The sequence below is a fragment of the Lithobates pipiens genome, unplaced genomic scaffold (assembly GCF_037356315.1).
Source record: "Lithobates pipiens isolate NorthernLeopardFrog02 unplaced genomic scaffold, aLitPip1_a1.2 Scaffold_8, whole genome shotgun sequence".
NCBI classification, from domain to species: Eukaryota; Metazoa; Chordata; class Amphibia; order Anura; family Ranidae; genus Lithobates; species Lithobates pipiens.
The window spans coordinates 138,022,990-138,042,852 of record NW_027507903.1 but is presented as its reverse complement, the minus strand read 5'-3'; the positions used below and the strand labels follow the sequence as shown (position 1 = coordinate 138,042,852).

General features: G+C 41.3%; 1 protein-coding gene across 1 annotated transcript in view; it reads left to right on the top strand.

The window, feature by feature from the left end:
• Positions 1 to 19,863, top strand: part of TMEM209 (transmembrane protein 209) — a 70,086-nt gene that overhangs the window by 24,921 nt on the left and 25,302 nt on the right. The window contains exons 7-12 of the mRNA XM_077473023.1: positions 10,486 to 10,661; positions 10,999 to 11,070; positions 11,169 to 11,265; positions 13,768 to 13,893; positions 18,407 to 18,504; positions 18,800 to 18,914. Of these exons, the coding sequence (XP_077329149.1) occupies positions 10,486 to 10,661; positions 10,999 to 11,070; positions 11,169 to 11,265; positions 13,768 to 13,893; positions 18,407 to 18,504; positions 18,800 to 18,914 (684 nt within the window). The remainder of the gene's footprint in view (positions 1 to 10,485; positions 10,662 to 10,998; positions 11,071 to 11,168; positions 11,266 to 13,767; positions 13,894 to 18,406; positions 18,505 to 18,799; positions 18,915 to 19,863) is intronic.

Below are 19,863 nucleotides of genomic sequence, written 5' to 3'. Positions count from 1 at the left end.
CTGGTTCATTCCACTTTTTATACTACTCCTTACAGAGTCAGCTGAAAGTTCAGTCCCTTGGTTTTAAAAAAAAAAAAAAAAAAAAAACCCCTTTACAGCCTTTCATGCATTTTTAGAAGGGCTCATTTATGCTGAATTGGATCTTCCGGATAAGCTTTTTTTTTCTTCCCTCCAAAGAGTTTCTCTGCTCTCTATCATGGAGGAAAAATTCACAAGGGATGCAAAGTACCAGCAGAAGACGCTGTGATTTGGTGATGGTGGCTTCATTTGAAGCAGTTCCCTATGCCCAGTTCCTTTCAAGACTTTTGAAAAACATTATTCTATCTCCTAACAAGACGATCCAAGCTTTGGACTTGCCAATGCAAGTGTCCCAAAGCCTCAATTGGTGGTTACTAACCATAATCTGCTGAAAGGAAAATTCTTCTGACCTTTTATCTGGAAAGTGGTAACGACAGATGCCAGTCTTTCAGGCTGGGGAGCAGTACTAAGAAAACTGTCCAAGGACAGTGGTAATAAAGATGCATAAATGCTTAAGGATCCAACGGATAAGAAGTTGGAATTTTTTTAAACTCCGCCTACCAAGGGAACTATGTTTTGCCATAGATGCCATAAAAGACTTGGCATAAGCACAAGGCGAGACGCTTGGATAAACGCATGCGTAGGACCCTGTGGTTAAAAGTTTGTAAGCCGAAGCATCTTGCAAAAAGGCTGACTAGATTCCCTTTTCGTTGGGTAAGATCTGGTCAAATCCAAATAATTTCTAGCAGGAAAGGTACTTTCCTTAGCGCCGTTAACTGCATCTGCTATCCAAGGATAGGAAGCGCGTTAGATCCCTTATCAAGGGAACAGTGGGTAGAGGATGAAGTTACCCTAAGGTGATCAGGAAGAAAGGCAAACCGATTACTCCTCTGCGGAGGAGACAACTGGAGTTGAACCTTTTTTCAGCCTCCCAATCTGAGAAATTGCTGGTACAAATCTCTTAGAGATGATTCGTGGCCTTTTTCAAGTTACTGCTGGTAGTCAGCTGATCTGTTTTTTTGTTTTTTTCTTAGGTTCCTTAAAACCTTCACTGCCTTTTTCATGCGTTTCCTGTACATGTATAGCTCCACGCAGAAATTCAACAGATCCATTCTAGATCTAAAAGAATATAAATCAGTTCCTGAAGATCTGCTCCTTTCTATGGAGTCGATTAGTAGTTTCTATCCTACAAGGAGGAAAACTTCAGGGTTGCATAGTTGCTCATCCATATATTTCCCGCTCACCAAAGGTTTCTACAGTTCGAAGTAGAACAGCAGCAGAATTTCAGTTTACAGCCTTGCCATTCGGGCCAACTACAGAACCCTGAGTGTTCACAAAAGTGCTAGCCCCAACTCTAGCCAGGTCAAGGGCACAGGGCTTAAACAATCTTTGCATACCTAGACAATCTATTGCTAATAGACCAAACAATGTTCTGAGTAAGGTGTACGCATCACAACCAGTTACCTGGAAAAGTCTGGGTTGCGTTCTCAACCTAGTGAAATCTACCTTTAAAACAGCTTAAAAAAAAAAAAAAAAAAACTGGAGTATTTGGGTCTGATCATACACAGCCCAGATAAACTGTGTTCTTGCCCAGGCAAAAAACAACTTCATAAGAGTTGGTGCGGATGGTCAGGTCAAAAGGAGATCCCTTTATTCGCCTTTGCATGAGGTTGTTAGAAAGGATGGTGGCTTCATTTGAAGCAGTTCCTTATGCCCACTTCCTTTCAAGACTTTTGAAAAACATTATTCTATCTCCTAACAAGAGGATCCAAGCTTTGGACTTGCCAATGCAAGTGTCCCAAAGCCTCAATTGGTGGTTACTAACCATAATCTGCTGAAAGGAAAATCCTTCTGACCTTTCATCTGGAAAGTGGTAACGACAGATGCCAGCCTTTCAGGCTAGGGAGCAGTACTAAGAAAACTGTCCAAGGACAGTGGTCAAGAACCGGAACAACCTTGCCCATCAACATCCTAGAGATTCGGGCAGTGCATCTGGCTCTAAAGACCTGGACTTCCAGGTTAAGGGATTGTCCTGTCATGATCCAATCCGTCAATGCCATGGCCTATATCAGTCGCCAAGGGGGCAACAAGAGTCTCCGCGCAGAGAGAGGTGAACCATATTCTAACTTGTGGAGAAAGGCACGGAATATTTCTAACGGCAGTCTTCGTTCCGGGAATAGAGAATTGGCAGGCGAGCTACTTAAGTCCCCAGCAGTTATGGTTTCTTCACCCCGACACATTCTCTGCTGTTTGTCAAATATGGGGGACTCCGGACGTAGACCTTCTAGCATCCAGTTCAACATAAGGTTAGTCAACTTTGTGTCCACAACAAAGGATCCGTTTGCATGCAGAACAGATGCGTTGGTGATACTGTGGTATCAGCTTTCACTGATCTATGCATTTTCCCCTATTCGATTGCTATCTCGACTTCTTTGCAGGATCAAGCTGGAAAGGTAAACTGGTAATTCTGGCAGCACCAGCATGGCCCAGAAAGTCATGGTGTATGCAGAAATCGTAAAGATGGCAGTGGAGGATCCATGGTCCCTTCCACTAAGGCCAGACCTGCTCACAGGGGGCGATATTCCATCCTACTCTACGAACGCTAAATTTAATGGCCTAGCTATTGAAACCCACATTCTGAGGAAACGTGGGCTTTCTGGGTCAGTTATCTCTACTTTTTAATACAAGGAAACCAACTTCCAGAACTATACATTAGAGTCTGGAAAGCTTATGTTTCCTGGTGTGAATCCAAGGAATACTCTTGGAGATGTATCATAGGCAGAATTCTTGTACTATTAAGGGCCAAGTCTCAGCCTTTTAATTTAAAAAAAAAAAAAACACACATTCTTAGTGTTATACAAGGGGTGATGCCTATTACTCCACCAGTTTTATCACCTTTAAGCCCTTGTGACTTGAATTTTAGTTTTGTGAGTGTTACAAAAACAGCCATTTGAACCGATACAGCATATTCCCTTAGTCCTTCTGACAAGGAAGCTGGAATTCTTGGTATATCCTCAGCAAGGAGGTTTTTGGAATTGGCTGCTCTTTCTTGTAAAGGGCCATATTTGATCATTCATGAGGACAGAGTGGTGTCTCGTGGTTTCAGGTTTTCACCTGAACAAAGATATTGTTTTGCCATCGTGGTTTTTTTTTTTTTCTTTGCAAAAACCATGTTCCAGGGAAGAAAAGTCACTACATTGTCTTGATGTGAGAGCAGTGAGAATCTATTTAAAGACAACTGCTCAGATTCTTAAGACTGATGTCTTATGTATTCTAAAGGGAAAAAGAAAAGGAGGGCGCACCGACCTAGTGCATTACCGCTAGAAAAGCTTTATTCAATTAAACAGCAAAGTGTATACTCAGAAACTAGTATTTATAGAAGGCATAATCAATAGAGCAAAATCCACTGTTCTGAACAAGACAGGACCTGACGTCGAGTCAATCAAACGATACCTCAAGATGGCTGACGTGTTTCAGGGGAGAATCCCTTTCCTCAGAGCTTAAACGGGCAACCTTGAGGCTCTAAGGAAAGGGGTTCTCCCCTGAAACGCATCCGCCATCTTGAGGTATCATTTGATCCACTCGACATCAGGTCCTGGCTTGTCGATGTTCAGAACAGTGGATTTTGATCTATTGATTATGCCGTTTGTGGGTATACACTTTGCTGTTTTTTTTTAGTTGAATAAAGCTTTACTAGTGGTAATGCACTAGGTCGGGGCACCCTCCTTTTCTTTTTTCCTTTAGTGTATGAATACCCATTATTCAGAGGAGGGCTGCAAGACGTCAGGCATTACTATATGAAGCTGGTCACACCACACATTGGGGAACTAGATGCCAGAGCACAGGAGAAATTCTCTGTGTTTCTTTTGTATTCTGCCAGAGCGTCCTAAGAAGGGACAGGCAGCGTCTAAATCCACTGTCGCTTGTGAATTCGGAAAGTTATAATTCAAACTTATAATTAAGGGGTAACATCCCTCTTTTCAAGTTTAAGGTGCACTCTACCAGAGCGGTTAGTGCTTCTTGGGCAGTGTGTCACCAGGCCTCCATGGCTCAGGTCTGTAAGGCCGCAACTGAGTCTGCAGTGCATAAATTTACAAAAAATGTATCAGGTGGATGTAAGGAGGTATGAGGATATCACCTTTTGGGCGCAGTGTACTGCAGGCAGCAGTCAGTCTGTGGGTTTTCTTCTTCCCCCTCAATTAGCATTGCTATGGGATGTCCCATTAAGTAATTAAGGCGCTGTGTCCCATGATGTACGATAAAGAAAATAGGATTTTTATTACAGCTTGACTGTAAAATCCTTTTCTTGGAGTACATCATGGCACACAGAGGTCCCTCCCCTCTTTTGGGATTTAACCACTTGACCACTGGGCACTTAAACACCCTTAATAACCAGACCAATTTTCAGCTTTCGGTGCTCTCACATTTTGAATGACAATTACTCAGTCATGCAACACTGGACCTATATGAAATTTTTGTCCTTTTTTTTTCACACAAATTGAGCTTTCTTTTGGTGGTATTTAATCACCGCTGGGGTTTTTTATTCTTTGTGCTATAAAAGAAAAAATACAGAAAATTCTGTAAAAAAAAAAAAAATGAATTTTTCTTTTGTTTCTGTTATAAAATTTAGCAGATTAGTAATTTTTTTTCTTCATAAATTTTGGCCAAAATTTATACTACTACAGACTTGAGACCCTAACATGCCAGAAAAGTAGAAATACCCCCCAAATGACTCCTTTTTGCAAAGACATTCCAAATTATTTAGTAAGAGGCATGATGAGTTTTTTTGAAGTTGTAATTTTTTTCCCACAATTCTTTGCAAAATCAAGATTTTTTTACTTTTTGTGAAAAAAATAAATAAAAAAATTGTCATCAGTTTATTTCTCACACACAGCATATGCATACCACAAATTATACCCCAAAACACATTCTGCTATTACTCCCGAGTACGGCGATACCACATGTGTGAGACTTTTACACAGCGTAGCCACATACAGAGGCCCAACGTGCAGGGAGCGCCATCAGGCGTTCTGGAGCACCCAGGACAATTCTGACATTTCTCTCCTACATGTAAAAATCCTCATTTGCTAGAAAATTACATAGAACCCCAAAACATTATATATGTTTTTTTAGCAAACACCCTGGAGAATACAATGGTGGTCGTTGCAACTTTTTATCTCTCATGGTATTTGCGCAGCAATTTTTCAAATGTTTTTTTTTTGGGACAATAAAACAGTTTTGTGCTTAAAAAAAAAAAAAAAAAAAAAAAAAAAAACAGTAAAGTTAGCCCAATTTTTTGCATAATGTGAAAGATGAAGTTACGCTGAGTAAATGGATACCTAACATGTCACTCTTCAAAATTGCACACGCTCGTGGAATGGCACCAAACGTCGCTACTTAAAAATCCCCAAAGGCGATGATTTAATTTTTTTTTTACTGGTTATATGTTTTGAGTTAGAGGAGGTCTAGGGCTAGAATTATTGCTCTCGCTCTAACGTTCGCAGCGATACCTCGCGTGTGGTTTGAACACAGTTTTCATATGTGGGCGGGACTTGCGTATGCGTTCGCTTCTGCATGCGAGCACATGGGGACAGGGGCGCTTTAAAAAAAAAAATTTTTATTGTTCATTTTACTTTATTTTAGTTTGACATTTTTTTTACCCAAATAAATTTTTTGATCAATTTTATTCCTATTACAAGGAATGTAAACATCCCTTGTAATAGGAATATGGCATGACAGGTTCTCTTTACAGTGAGAAATGGGGTCAATAAGACCCCACATCTTGCCTCTAAGCTGGGAAGCCTAAAAGATTCTGGCTTTGATCGTATTGGCGAGTCGGTAGAAGCACCGGCGGGAGGCGGGGGGGGGGGGGGGTGGTGTCTATGGCTGGGTATCTCAGGGTATGGCGTTGCATTGGCGGGTGTTGCAGCGCATGGCAGGGTGTTGCAGAGTTAATTTTCGGTGAGCAGCGATGTGGGCACTGCAGATGCAGCCCACATCGCTGCTGACACCGATCTCTTCCCCCTCCGCTGTACCGATCGGTACAGAGGGGGAGGGAGGAACCGGCGTCATAACATGACGCCGGTTTGTTTACAAGTGATCGCTCCGTCATTTGACGGAGCGATCACGTGGTAAACGGCCGCGATGAGCAGCCGTTTACCGTGATCCATGATGCGCCGGGTCCACAGGATGCTCTCGAGTGCGCGCCCGAGCGAAATTCTGGGAGGACGTCATATGACTGCCTCCCAGAATTAAACAACCGCCCTGTAGCCGTCATTCAGCTATGGGCTGGTTGTTAAGCGGTTAAAGTGGTTCTAAACTCTCCCCCACAACTTTCTCTCATGTAAATCCGCATAAAATACCATAATGAACACAGCTTGTAGCCATCTCCTTACTTAGTATTGTAATCCTTTTTTGTTCTTTAGAATGACGTCACTGAGCATGCCCAGGTCTCCTGTGATTTACGGCACACTGTGTATTTGTCTATCTATTATCAGGACTTCCTACGGCACACCACTGAAATCCCAGGAGACTTCATAATCGCTCAGAGCTTCCTCCTACATCCCATGTGACATCACATGCAGTGTAAACCTGGGCATTGGACAGCATGACTATCAGCTGAAGCTGATAAGATGCAAACACTAGATAATCGGCACAAGTAAATACCATGAACTAAAAAAAGTCGGTTATGAACAGGGAAGCAGGATTGCCATAAAAATGTTGGATTAAGGAGGCTTGGTTAACAGTACAGGAAGTGCTCAATGTAAGGGTGGAAATATACTCCACTGTGGACTCAGAAAACAATACTTAAGATGGCGCTGCCTAACCCCTGGAAACGAGTGTTTTTTTTTTTTTTTTTTTAAGTTTCTTTAACCACTTTCAAACCGGACCATTTTGCTGGTCAAAGACCAGACCACTTTTTGCGATTCGGCACTGCGTCGCTTTAACTGAAAATTGCGCGGTTGTGTGATGTGGCTCCCAAACAAAATTGACGTCCTTTTTTACCCACAAATAGAGCTTTCTTTTGGTGGTATTTGATCACCTCTGCGGTTTTTATTTTTTGCGCTATAAACAAAAATAGAGCGACAATTTTGAAAAAAAACACATTTTTTTACTTTTTGTTATAATAAATATCCCCCAAAAATATATAAAAAAACATTTTTTTCCCTCAGTTTAGGCCGATACGTATTCTTCTACATATTTTTGGTAAAAAAAATCGCAATAAGCGATTATTGATTGGTTTGCGCAAAAGTTATAGCGTTTACAAAATAGGGATAGTTTTATAGCATTTTTATTAATCATTTTTTTTTTTTTTATTACTAGTAATGGCGGCGATCAGAGATTTTTATTGTGACTGCGACATTGTGGGGGACCCATCGGACATTTTTGGGACCATTGTCATTTATACAGTAATCACTGCTATATAAATGCAGTGATTCCTGTGTAAATGACACTGGCAGTGAAAGGGTTAACCAGTGGGTGGCAGTGTAGGGGTTAAGTGTTCCTAGGGGTGTGTTACTAACTGTGGGGGGGGGTTGGGCTTTCATTTAGTGAACACTGATCTCTGCTCCAATCACATGGAGCAGAGATCAGCGTCACTAGTTGCTAGGCAGAATGGAGAAATGCTGTTTACACGGCATTTCCTCCATTCAGCCGTCCTGTGAGACGATCGCGTGTATGCCCGCGGCGATCGAGTCCGCGGGTCCCGCGACCGGACTCACGGGGGTCCCGACCAGCGCGGGACCGTGATGTACTCCAAGAAAAGGATTTTTACAGGTTTTCTTTCTTTCTTTCTTTCTTTCTTTCTTTCTTTCTTTCTTTCTTTCTTTTTCTTTCTTTCTTTTTTCTTTCTTTCTTTTTTCTTTCTTTTTCTTTCTTTTTTTTTTCTTTTTTTTTTCTTTTTCTTTCTTTTTCTTTCTTTTTCTTTCTTTTTTTTTTTCTTTTTTTTTTCTTTTTCTTTCTTTTTCTTTCTTTTTCTTTCTTTTTCTTTCTTTTTCTTTCTTTTTCTTTCTTTTTCTTTCTTTTTCTTTCTTTTTCTTTCTTTCTTTCCTACCAGTTCTATAGTTGGTACAGACTTTATTCCCTTTTTTTAAATATAGGCACCACATTAGCTCTACGCCAATCCAGTGGTACTATTCCAGTCATTAAGGAGTCCCTAAAAATTTGAGAATCCATGGGTGGATGCCATCTCTGGTCCAAGTGCTTTATCCACCTTTTTATTCTGGAACATATCACTTTTGAGCCATTGTAGCTGAGACACTACAGTTCCTGGATGCAGAAGAGTATTGGGCTTCGTGTGACCTGTGTAGTCATTGCTGTTCGAGTAAAAAACGCTGCACCCAGCATTTACTGAAATGTGTTCTGAGCCATGGCTTAAAGTGGTTGTAAACCCTTAATATTACCCAGTAAAGTGACTGGCCTCAGGTTGATACAGAGATGAAACAAATCCTACATGTTTAACCTGTTTTTCTGCAGTCTTTTCTACATCCAAAGTCCAAAATTTTTTAAAGCTTGTCTGAGTGTTCAAAAAAGAGGGGACAGAAAGCTGAGATGCCACACTGCAGAGCTCACAGAAGATGGGACATTGGGATGGGGATGGGACACACACCTTTTACACAGGAACAGAGATGAGTCCATCAATCTGCTGCTCGCTCGCTCCCCTGTCATCTTTTTTCAATTCTTGTCAGGAAAACCTGTCAGAAGTGATTCAAGCTGATGGAGGAATGAAGCAGCAGACAGAAATGACACTGGAAAAATATATATACTAAATATGCAAACTCGCGCTGATAGTGTCTCTTGGAAACCATAAAACATAAATAGTGTTTGCAAACATACTGAATTAAAAGTGAAAAATATGAACCAACACAAAGTCCAAAAACAAGTAACTCGAGGTGCTCCAATCCAAAGTGAACAAAAGATGCATGAAAAACTTCAGGTGCACAGCACCCCCTTATGTGTCCCTACTCACCAGATCAATGTGACCCCCCAGCTTTTCAGTCTGGTGGGTCAGTTTAGGCTTGGTATGGATGTCTTTAGGATGGTCTGTGGAAAGCCAGGTCAGCAGATCTAGGGTTCCTCAATGAAGAGTTTGAGCCAGATAGACAGTGTACACAGAAGTAAAAATGGAACCAATAGTGAAGTACATCAAAAAATTTTTTAATTTAAACAAAAGGTGGGTACTTACAAAAAGAGGGATTATAACAAGCATTAAGTATGGAACAGAGCGTATGAAACCGTCGTTGGTAGCGTGTGTTCCAAACGGCCAGAACGGACGTCAGTATTCCTGGAAACGGCATTAACGTTTCGGCCTCCCACAGGGCATCATCAAGGTCCTTGATGTCCTGTGGGAGGGTGAAATGTATATTTTAGTACTGAAGTACTGATCACTGTATTGGTATCCCTGGTCCCCAAAAAAGTGTCACTTAAAGCGGAGCTCCACCCTAAAGTGGAACTTCCGCTTATTGGAACCCTCCCCCCCCCCCCTCTGGTGCCACAATTGGCACCTTTCAGGGGGGAGGGGGGTGCAGAAAACTGTATAGTACAGGTATTTGCACCCACTTCCGGCATAGATATCCGCAGAATCTGCGGATATTTATGCCACTTCCTGCAGGTCCCCCGCTGTCTGCTGGGAAATGGATCCCAGAGACAGCAGGGACCATCCGTATTGTGCATGCGCAGTAGGGAACTGGGAAGCTGCAGTATCGTTACTGCAGTATCGCAGTAACGCTGTAAGTTGCTCATCGCCACAATTAGTATTAAAATTCCATAAAAATCCCCATAGTTTGTAGACACTTTAACAAAAATATGTAGCTGAATACATATTGGCCTACATTGAAGAAATGTTGGTTTTCTTTCTTTCTCAACGCAGTGCTGTATCGCAAAAAAATGCCTAGTCATGAAGGGGGAGCACAAGTGGTTAAGTGTACCTCTTCAGACTGGGCTTTTTTCTTGCAGTTTCTACTTGTTCTCTGGGGTAGCTATAGATGTGTGAACTTATTTATTAAATTGCATATTCTTATGTGATGGCTGCATTAGCTTTCTTTCCTTATATTTTCCCCTGGCCATCCAGCCAGTAATCTCTTGTTTTTCCAGCAGAACAAGCTGTCCTGTAGCAGTCTGAGGGTTGGAACAAACTTTTGGCATTGCTAAGGGTGCTTACAATTGTCAGCTTTTATTTATGTAAAATCTTTATCCCAAATAGAAAAGGTTTGCTGTAACTGCTTATAAAATATTGTCAGTTTAGGCACTCCAATACAAATTGGTGTGTTACTGCCCAGAACATCAAGTGAAAGAGATGGAAAAAGGCCTAAAAAACGAAAACTAATGTAACCACCACATTTAATAATTGGTAGACTGCCTTATTTTGCAAACTATCATACCTCTTTTGTTTTGTCACTTTCCTATTCTTATGAATGACACTTTATATACATTTTCTCTTTTTATTATAAAATTGTTACATGAGTACAGGAAGCCCAGAATCAAATAGTCCTTCGAACAGCCCAACATTTTGGAATTATAGCCGCTCTATGGGTGATTATGCACACACACTGAGGAAATACCAGTACCAGTTGGCATGCCGATCTCAAGCTCCTTCTGCGCATAAGGATGAAGCAGATCTTGGTTCCAAGCAGGCAGCAGAAGAGGTAAATTCAGAAGTAAATCTATATCGCATCTTTTATAGTGAAATGTGTTTAACAATTTATTACAGTAACTTGTGAATACAGGAGCCTGAGAGAGAGGCGATATAATCAATATGTTAGTTTTATTACATTCGAACAGAAAAAAATGTCAGGGCCAATTTAGAGTTTACGATTTGCAAACAAAAAAAATCCACTATACTTGCTCAACATGCCAGAAAAGAGGTCCTGTGTAATTTTGTTTTTAATTTAAAGTGGTATATGCAAAGTTTACATCATAGAAACCTATTCATATGCTCACTCTTCCTCCTCCATCTTTTTTTTTTTTTTTTTTTTTTTTTAGATATGGGCAAGAGTTACAATGAATCGCCAGCTGCTGGAGCATATGGATTCGTGGACAGAGAAATTCCGTAATGTATGTCGGCTCCTCATCAGCCTGTTGAGTGCATTTATTTTTAACGCTATTATGGGATATTAAATGTTTAGCTATGTTTCCATGTGTTTCTGTTTCAGTGGACTAGTGAAACTATTCTGGTACCTTTGGTCCGTGAGATGGAGTTGGTCAACATTCAGATGAGAAGACTTGGGTGTCCTGAATTACAAATAGGAGGTAAGCATGTAATGGGTGATCATAGATAAGATAAATTATAATATTGCTAAGTATACATAAGCATATGTGAACTTTTTTATATCTTTGAAAATGTTTTAATTTTAGTCAACCCTGCTGTAATTGACTATGGCAACCAGATTCAAAGCCTATCATTCTGGTGGTGCTTTTTTCACCACCTTGCTCGCCTTATGAGGTCACCCTTGTGCCTTCCCTTTAAAAGTGGAGCTCCACACACAAGGGGAATCTCCACTTTAAGGACTCTTTCCTTGCTTCTCTTAAACAGTTGGGACTTTTGAGGAGCAGGTACCCACTTCCGTTCTGACCGCCATTCACGATGTGCAGCGCATGCACAGTGGGCACCCTGCTTTGAAGCCGCTAGCTGTCTCAGCCAGGTGCCCACAGTGAAGATGCCAGGGAACAAAGATGGCGGGTGAGACCGACCTGGAGTAAGCACCTCTGGATCGTGGGATAGGGGAGTGGCTGTTTTTTTAAGTTATCAGCTACAGTTGCTTCCTATTTAGAAAATAGGTTTCCTATTTGGAGTAAAAAGCTGTCCGTTTAGCAAAATAGCGATATCTGAACCGATTCACTCAGTTTTTTTTTTTTTTTTTTTGTGTGTGTGTACATAGATTTGCAAAACAATGGGATAAAAAAATATTCCTGAACTTTGTTTTATTTCATGGTTACTGTGAAATTGTGTGAATGCATCAATGTAGTGCATGTTATCTCAATTTGCAGAGCTTGGATTCCTTAAAATGAGTTTACCAAAAATGTAAATATTGCAGAATATACAGCCTCATGCCACATAAGTAAGCTACATTTCATGCTGAATAAACTAAATGATTAATGAATCTTAAATGGAAAACTATTTTAGGTAGAGTTTTACTTCAAAAGCATTTTTATTAAAATACATTTGATAAAAATCAAAGATGTTTTTTTTATTTGATTTATATCCACCCTGCTTCAAACTCTCTGCTCCCAGACTCTGGACTCTAGCCCAGGAGTCTCCTGACTCTTTACCTCTGCATGAGGAAATGTGAACAATTAACGGGCAGACATCCTCAGCTGGCAGTGCCTGCACCCGGGGGATTATGTGTTTATAGAATCTGTATCATATGTGGATGATACTGAAAGTGGATCTCTGGCCTCCAGGTGCAATAACAAACTGGACAGGTTTGCATCCAGGTAGAGGGATCATTTAGCAGAAATTGTGGGGTTGATATACCCTGACCTACACTTTTTTTTTTTTTTTTTTTTTTTTTCCCCATTTTCCTTTTCCTTTTTCCTTTTTCCTGCACTGCCAGAATACAATGACACAGCGGGAAAGATCCTTACATCTACATCGCTTGTGTGCATGCAGGGGTCTGTGAGTTTAGCGGGTTCAACGAAAAACTACTCGGCGTATATAATCTGCTTTAGACAGATCATCATCTAAGCTTATGATCTCAAGAATCAAGTTTCACCCTTTACTATTAAGGCACACACACTACCGGTTCTGTGAGTGCCTCTTGGGCTCTTCAGTGTCAGGCCACTGTTTCCCAGATATGCATGACTACCACCTGGTCTTCTGTTCAGATGTTCTAAGTTTTACCAGGTGGAGGTTCAGGCCTCATCTGATGTTTGCATCAGGGATAAAGTCCTTCAGGTGGCTCTTTGAGCTGCAGGCAGTCCCCAGTTCTTATTTGGTGGCCCAGCCAGTGTTTTCCCGCTCAGGTATACTGCTTTTGGATGTCGTATTAGTTAACGACTTGTGACCCTCAACCAACAAGAGAAAATAGTATTTTTATTCTCCTATATAAAACCATTTCTTTGACGTTCCTTCAACACAACCCTCAGTACTTGTACATTTAGTTGGTCCTGGTGCTTTGTCCAATGAACTCAAACTAAATAAAAAAAGTATTTTACAGTTAATGCAGAAATGCCTTTTTCGGTGATAACCTCTGCCATTGGCTGCCGCACCTCCTGCCCTGAAGACACTCCTCCAGTGGGAAATCTGTGCTCTCTGCAGGTGCCTGTGGCTTAGCAAGGGGCCTCCTAAAAAGCGTCCAATCATTCTGGGTGTCACTAAAACAATCAAGACTGGACAGCTACAGAAGTGAGAAGTGTTTTCGGTGCAGTAGCAGCATCATAATCAAGAGGAGACAAGTGGTGGGTGTTGATTTGCTATAATTATCTAACCTGAGCTAGAATAATTGTAGATTTAGGGCTGATCTTGGGTCTATGCCCCAGCTCACACCGGTGCGATTTGACAATTCCAAATCTGATGACAAGTCTTGCCCTATTGGCAATGGAACTATTCAAATCCATATATTTTTTTTTTTTTTTGTGACTTGCATAGACATCTATGCATGAAGTTGCACAGATATCGCTCACACCTGAAACTCACATGATTTCAAAGTCGCATTCAGTGTGAACCAGGGCAAAAGGTGCATTTATTGGGGTTGGTCTCTGGTGTAAACATGTTTCATGCATGGACAAATTTTGTGTTTTTATATTTTTCAGAATCCAGCATTACCAGTTTAAAACAAGCAGCTCTGGTAAAAGCCTCTCTTATCCCAACGCTAAATTCCATTGTGCAGTATTTGGACATTACCCCAAATCAGGAATATCTCTTTGAGCGAATTAAAGGTAAAACTATTGTAGCATTATTATAAAAGTGGACTAAAATGTACACAATTTACTGTACTTTAATTTTTGTAGCTTATAAGAGGCATTTATTTCAAGTAAGGCAGTTGTGCTTATTAATCTGCTTGCTTTGGTGTCTGCGCACCACCTTCCTTTTTATTTTTTTTCTCCCCTATATAGTGGTAGGACCTGGTGATTTATATAACATTTGAAAGTGTTTTATTACATGGTTTTGATAAATCTAAAAGAAAATTGTACAAAGAGGTCTTCTCTCCAATAGGGCAAAAAAATGGTTTTAACCATCATTCACAACAAACCTTTCTTTATTGTACACAAACATCTTCATATCCATCATGATAGGGTTATGCTACCACCTTGATCCTAAATAGGATAAAACATACTGGCATGCCCCCCTATTAGGCAAGGCTTCAGGGTTTGTTTGTTTTTTCTTTTTGTTTTTTCTTTATTTTTTATTTTTTTCTTTTGCCATTGTCTTAGGTGATCATGTCTGTGCAGCTTCTGCATGAAAGTATAACTAGCTTCTCAATAGTTCCACCTGGGATTAGGAGATTGGCTTTTTTTTCTGGAGCCATAACCTACAGCTCCAATGTTCAGAGAAATAGTACCCAGAACCCTCGCTGGACATGCAAGGATGTGCTGTAATATTGCTGGTTGGCACCCCATTCTGTAATGATATATTGCCTTGTGGACTGGTAGGGTGCTATACAAGTTCAGGACAATAATTCCCAGCTGGGGAGTTGAGTCCCTGAAGGCCCTTAGATACAGCATGCAGTGATAAAAATGTAGAGAAGATTGACATGGACTGTTAAGTGTCCTGGGGTAGTCCATGCTTCTGCATGGACTACCCATTTGGGGACGAACAGGAAGGTGGGCCTCTGTACTTTTTTGCCTTTTGACTTCTGCCTGATTTTATACTGTAGCTTTTACAGGTGCCCCAACGTAGTGGACCAGAAGCCTGCAGGAGGCACTGTTTTTTGTGTGGTGTTTTTTTTTTTTTTCTTGCCCCAGTATTCACTTGGATAAGTTGCTGGACTGTGGACACATGCACAGTAGGGCAGTGACGTCATGAGTGGGGCAACGGCCATCTTTTCACATATGTGCAGTCGTAAAGAACACTGGGTTGCCTGGCTAAATTCAGTCACTAAAGGACTAAAGCTCAGAGCAGACAGGTGGCTCTCAGCTTTACTTGGAATACAGGTTGCAGCAGTGCTTTCCTTGTGGAATTTGAGGTTGCAGGTAGCATAAAGCATGGGGGGGGGGGGGACGACACAACTTTCCTTGTGAGAGTAGTAGGCATTGGTGGATTTAAGGGGAAATCTCCTAGGGCAACCAAAGAACCCCCCCATGTATCCCCGGGGGGGGCTCAGTTTGTTCCTTTGCTGCTCTGACTCCCACCCATCTGGTTTCTCCACCACTTCGAAGCACTTTCCTCCACTTTTGGGAAGGGGGGCTGGGGGCGTTAATACAGCTTAAAGTATTGGTCAGAAATTTTTTCTTGGTCATGCTGTGGATGATTACATCCAGAAGATGACACTGGGTAAGAGTACTGTTACTGCTTAAAAAGATAAGATGCCGCTCCTTCATGAAGTAAGCTGGTGAACAATTCCTCTTCACAATGAAGGGGTGCCCCCATTTGCTTGGGTGGGAGGACATTTTTCAGGTCTTCACTGAAGTTTGGAAGTGGAAGATTGTGGACCCGTGAGTCAGCAGTACAAGGCTACAAGCTTACTTTTGCGGTTTTTTTATTTTTTTATGCTTTTCAAATGTTTCTTTGAATCTACAAAAAAGTTTTCCTTTCTACAGGCTCTGGATCGTCTATCTCAAGGAGTGACCATTCTAATTCCAGAGGACAAAAGGTTTTGCTACTTTTAGTTTGTCGCCCTGCCGCTTTGGCCTGTTCGCAATTCCAAGATTATTCACCAAGGGTTTGGGCTCTGCTTCTGGGGCTCCTGCGTACCCAGAGTGTCTGTTATACCTGAACAATTTTACTTTTGAAGGAACAATCCACTTCTCTGCTGGAAACCAATGTATCTTGCAGTTAACACTGGGGAGGTTTGAATGGGTTCTGAATTTACAGCCTTTGTCCCAACCCAGCGGTTGAACTATTTCGCCCCGACCCTTGATACTGTCCAGGTGAGAGTAACCCGCTCTGGACGAAGGTCTTTCTCGGAGGGCTGCTTGAGACTGAGGTGAACTTGCTTAAGGCTGAGGGTTCTGGGAGAGTTGGTAGCATCCCTCAAGGCAGTGCCTTTGCCTAGTCTCAATTTCCGGTCCGTTTAACGGAATATTTTAGTGGCATGTAACAGGAGGACTCGTTGGATTCCCCAAAGTTGATAAACCCCATCACGAGACTGCCTCTGGTGAGTCTCCTCATGAATCCTGGAGATGGGGAAATCATGCCTTCCTTTTTATCTTGGTGGCTCCTGACAGCGGATTCCAGCCTGATAGGAAGTGGTATAGTTCTAGAAAAATTAGCTCCTGCGCTATTATGAAAAACAAACAAAGGACACGTCTAAATGGATGCTGCACACACTGTGAGTAACTGTCTCATGAAAGCACAAACCATGATAATAATAAAGGTGTTGCGCTCCCAACGTGAATGTGTCAATATACAGTGATGAATAAATAACCAAAAAGTGTTACTAAATGTAAAAAGAGAGCAAGTCTCAAATATAAAGTCAATCGTCCTATCCAAAACAATTGCTGCTATACTAATGATAGCCCCAATAGCATAAAGTGCTGCTGTGCTAAATTTTCACAGTGATCCACACATGATTAAACACATTTAAAAATACCAATAAAAATAATGATCACACTTAAAAATCAATAATAAAAAATATACGTGGAGGACAAATAGAATAGTGATACACAAATACAAATCGGTGTCACCCAAGTGAAAATCTATATAAAAAGTGAATCAAGTCCTCCAAACGGTAGTGAAAGAAACATCACACATGTGACAAACGGTGCCCAGAAAAAAAGTAGTGATTTTCAGGTGTTCACCGAACCCGTGAGTGTACTAGGTAATTAACTTACAGCTGTAAGGGGAACAGCAAAAATCTAAACTCCTGAAAATGGAGGGGGGCGAACCGATATCTCACTTCTCCTCCTGTCCAGACCACTTCTTCAAAATAAATATCGAGGGTAGCTTCAAAGAGATTCTCAAAACATAAAAGTGGAGTCTGCCATAGTGTAGTAGTTCGTATAATATAGCAATTTATTTAAAATGAAAACAACTCACGATGTTTCCCCAATTATTGCACAATAAACAGCATAAGATCTTTCTCAGCCCAGGAAAATTGTTCACCGCAGTAGATGTCTTCGCCCATCATGTTGGAGATGAGGACAGTTTGCCTTGCCCTACTGCATTTGTTGGTGTAGCTGAAGACCACTCATGTAAGGGTCAGTTGGACAATTCCACAGCAGGGGGGTACATTATTAAAGAGACACCAGAGGTCAGGCTGCCCAGGAAGAAATGGATCTCATCTTATCTTAAAGGGAGAACTCCATGTCTGCTGTCCACATCCCAGCTGTGGTAAACTGGCAGGAATATATTCTCATCTGAACCTCCCCCCCCCCCCCCCCCTAGTTTTTAACTCATCAGCTTTTTTCCTGTATGAAACCATTCCTGGTGCTCCAGTGTGGCGAGATGGTTCTACTTCCTCGGCGATACATTTTACCTATTTTTTTTTTTTTTTTTTTCCCCTACCTCAATTGGCCTTTCTGTCCTAAGCTACAGACTATGGGGGGAAAGGCTCTTCCCTGCTTGTGCATCTTGATGGTCAAAGGAAGGGTCATACAGCTTCCGAGTCTACCATTTCACGATTTGGATCTGTGGGCTTTTCTCATGCTTGCGTTCTAAATGGCAAAGTTCATACATTTTTCCCGTGACCGCTAATTCTGCTAGGAGTGTTGGTGCTTCCAGGACTATTGGACATCAGGCTGTTATTAAATTTGCAAAGCTACGCCCTGGTTTTGGTTCGTACTTGCCAAAATTTTTTGGATGTTAGAGCTGCCGATGATGCTACCTTTTTAGTTAGCGTTTTTTGCAGGCTACTGCTTGAAGTTCTAACCGGTTTTGGTTTAGTTGTTTGGGGCCAGTTGCCATGTTGCCCTCCCCTCATATTGTTTTGTAACATCCCTATCCACTTGAATATGAAGACCCTCTGTCCCTTGATGTACAATAAAAGGGTATTTTTGGGTTTCCTATAAAATCCATTTCATGGAAGTACATCATGAGACATGGCTTGCTACAAAAACTGAAGCCTTGCCTGAAGGGGATGTTCTGTTTTATTTTGTGTACAATCATTGAAGGTGGTTGTATAACCTTATTGTCCATAGATAGGAAGATGCTCTTTGTCCCATGATGTACTCCAGGAAAAGGACTTTACAGGTAAACCAAAGATCTATTTTTTATTTTTTTCCTGTTTTCTGTTTCTCAAAAGGAAAGGTATGTCGAAATATATTTTTATAAGAGGATCTTTTTGTCTTCCAGACCTTTCTCAAGGAGGGTGCATGAGCTCATTCCGATGGAATGGTGGAGGAGAGTTTAAAGGTCGCAAATGGGATACTGACCTTCCCACGGACTCAGCAGTAAGTTGTTTAGTTTATTTAAAACGTTGATTTTGCAGGTGTAAAAAAAATGTGAAAAATATCAAAACGCTAGTATGATCCATAGTAGCTATGCATACCATCACTCAGTGAAACAAATTGTTAACTTTTATATACCTATAAATATAGTTTAACCTTTCATATTTCATTTTCTGTGCTTGTCATGAAGGATTGTGTTTTTATTTATTTTTATTATTTTTTTTTTTTCGTGCTTTTCATTTTGTTTACATTTTTACAATATCTTTATTGAAATCCAGCTTCTAATCTCCATTTTCAGATACTCATTCATGTCTTCTGCGTGTATTTTGACTCTCGCCTACCTGCTCATCCAAAGTATCCAAATGGAAAAACATTTACCTCGCAGCACTTTGTGCAGACACCTGATAAACCAGGTAGGAGTATGTAATTTTGCCAAAATCTACACAAAGTGCAGTTGTATGTGTGGGTTTTTTTTTTTTTTTTTAAATAAGTATTGCTTGTGCAGTTGTTCTAAAGGCAGAACATTTTTATACCTTAAAGCATTCCCTGCATTAAGGTAAAATGTCCTAGTAGCTGTGTCTGCCCCTCACCCTTTATATACTTGCCATATCTTGATTGGTGCTGGTCTCTGTTCCCCTCCTCATAGGAGATAGGTGCCACTGGTAACCATTGGCTCCTACTGCTGTCAATTAAATCCTGTTAGAAGGGGTTAGGACCAAGCCAAATTGTCCTCTATGGACGTGCATAACTCAATTCGGGAGTGAGACCGCACTTCTGCCCCCATTGCATGTATGTTGTGGACAACACTGGTGTGGAATCCCCAGATGAGCCGGTTCGGGCCAGCTCTGCAATATGTTGCAACCTGACCAACCGCTGCCCTCAGCCTTTCAGCACGTGGCTGAGATGGCCATTCTTTTCCCCAGGCGGCACTCCAGTGAGCGCTGGAGGGGCAGAGCAGAGGGCTGGCTGATAGTCATGGCTCTCTGCTCAGAGCGGACCGTGAAATTGGTGGTAATGCAATTGATAGTTCTTAGTCTTGGAGCTAGTGGGGGGACAGCTGCAACCATATAGGGAAGTATAGTTGTTTTGATTGAAAGGGATTAGCTAGCTCTGCTTTAAAGACGTGTGTGTGTTTGTGTGGTGTTTTTTTTTTTCCTCTTTATTTTCTTTAAAGGATAAGTTCTGCTTTGAGAACATGTTCCACCTGTTTTTAGGGTAGAACATGTTTACAATGTTGCAGCCGCTCCCTGGAGTTTCAACCTTCAGTCTGCAGCTATCTGGCATGGTTATGCTCAGCCCTGCTGGATTTAGCGGAGCTAGCCTGGGACTGACCTTTAGGCATTGGGTTCTGCGTGGGTGGTT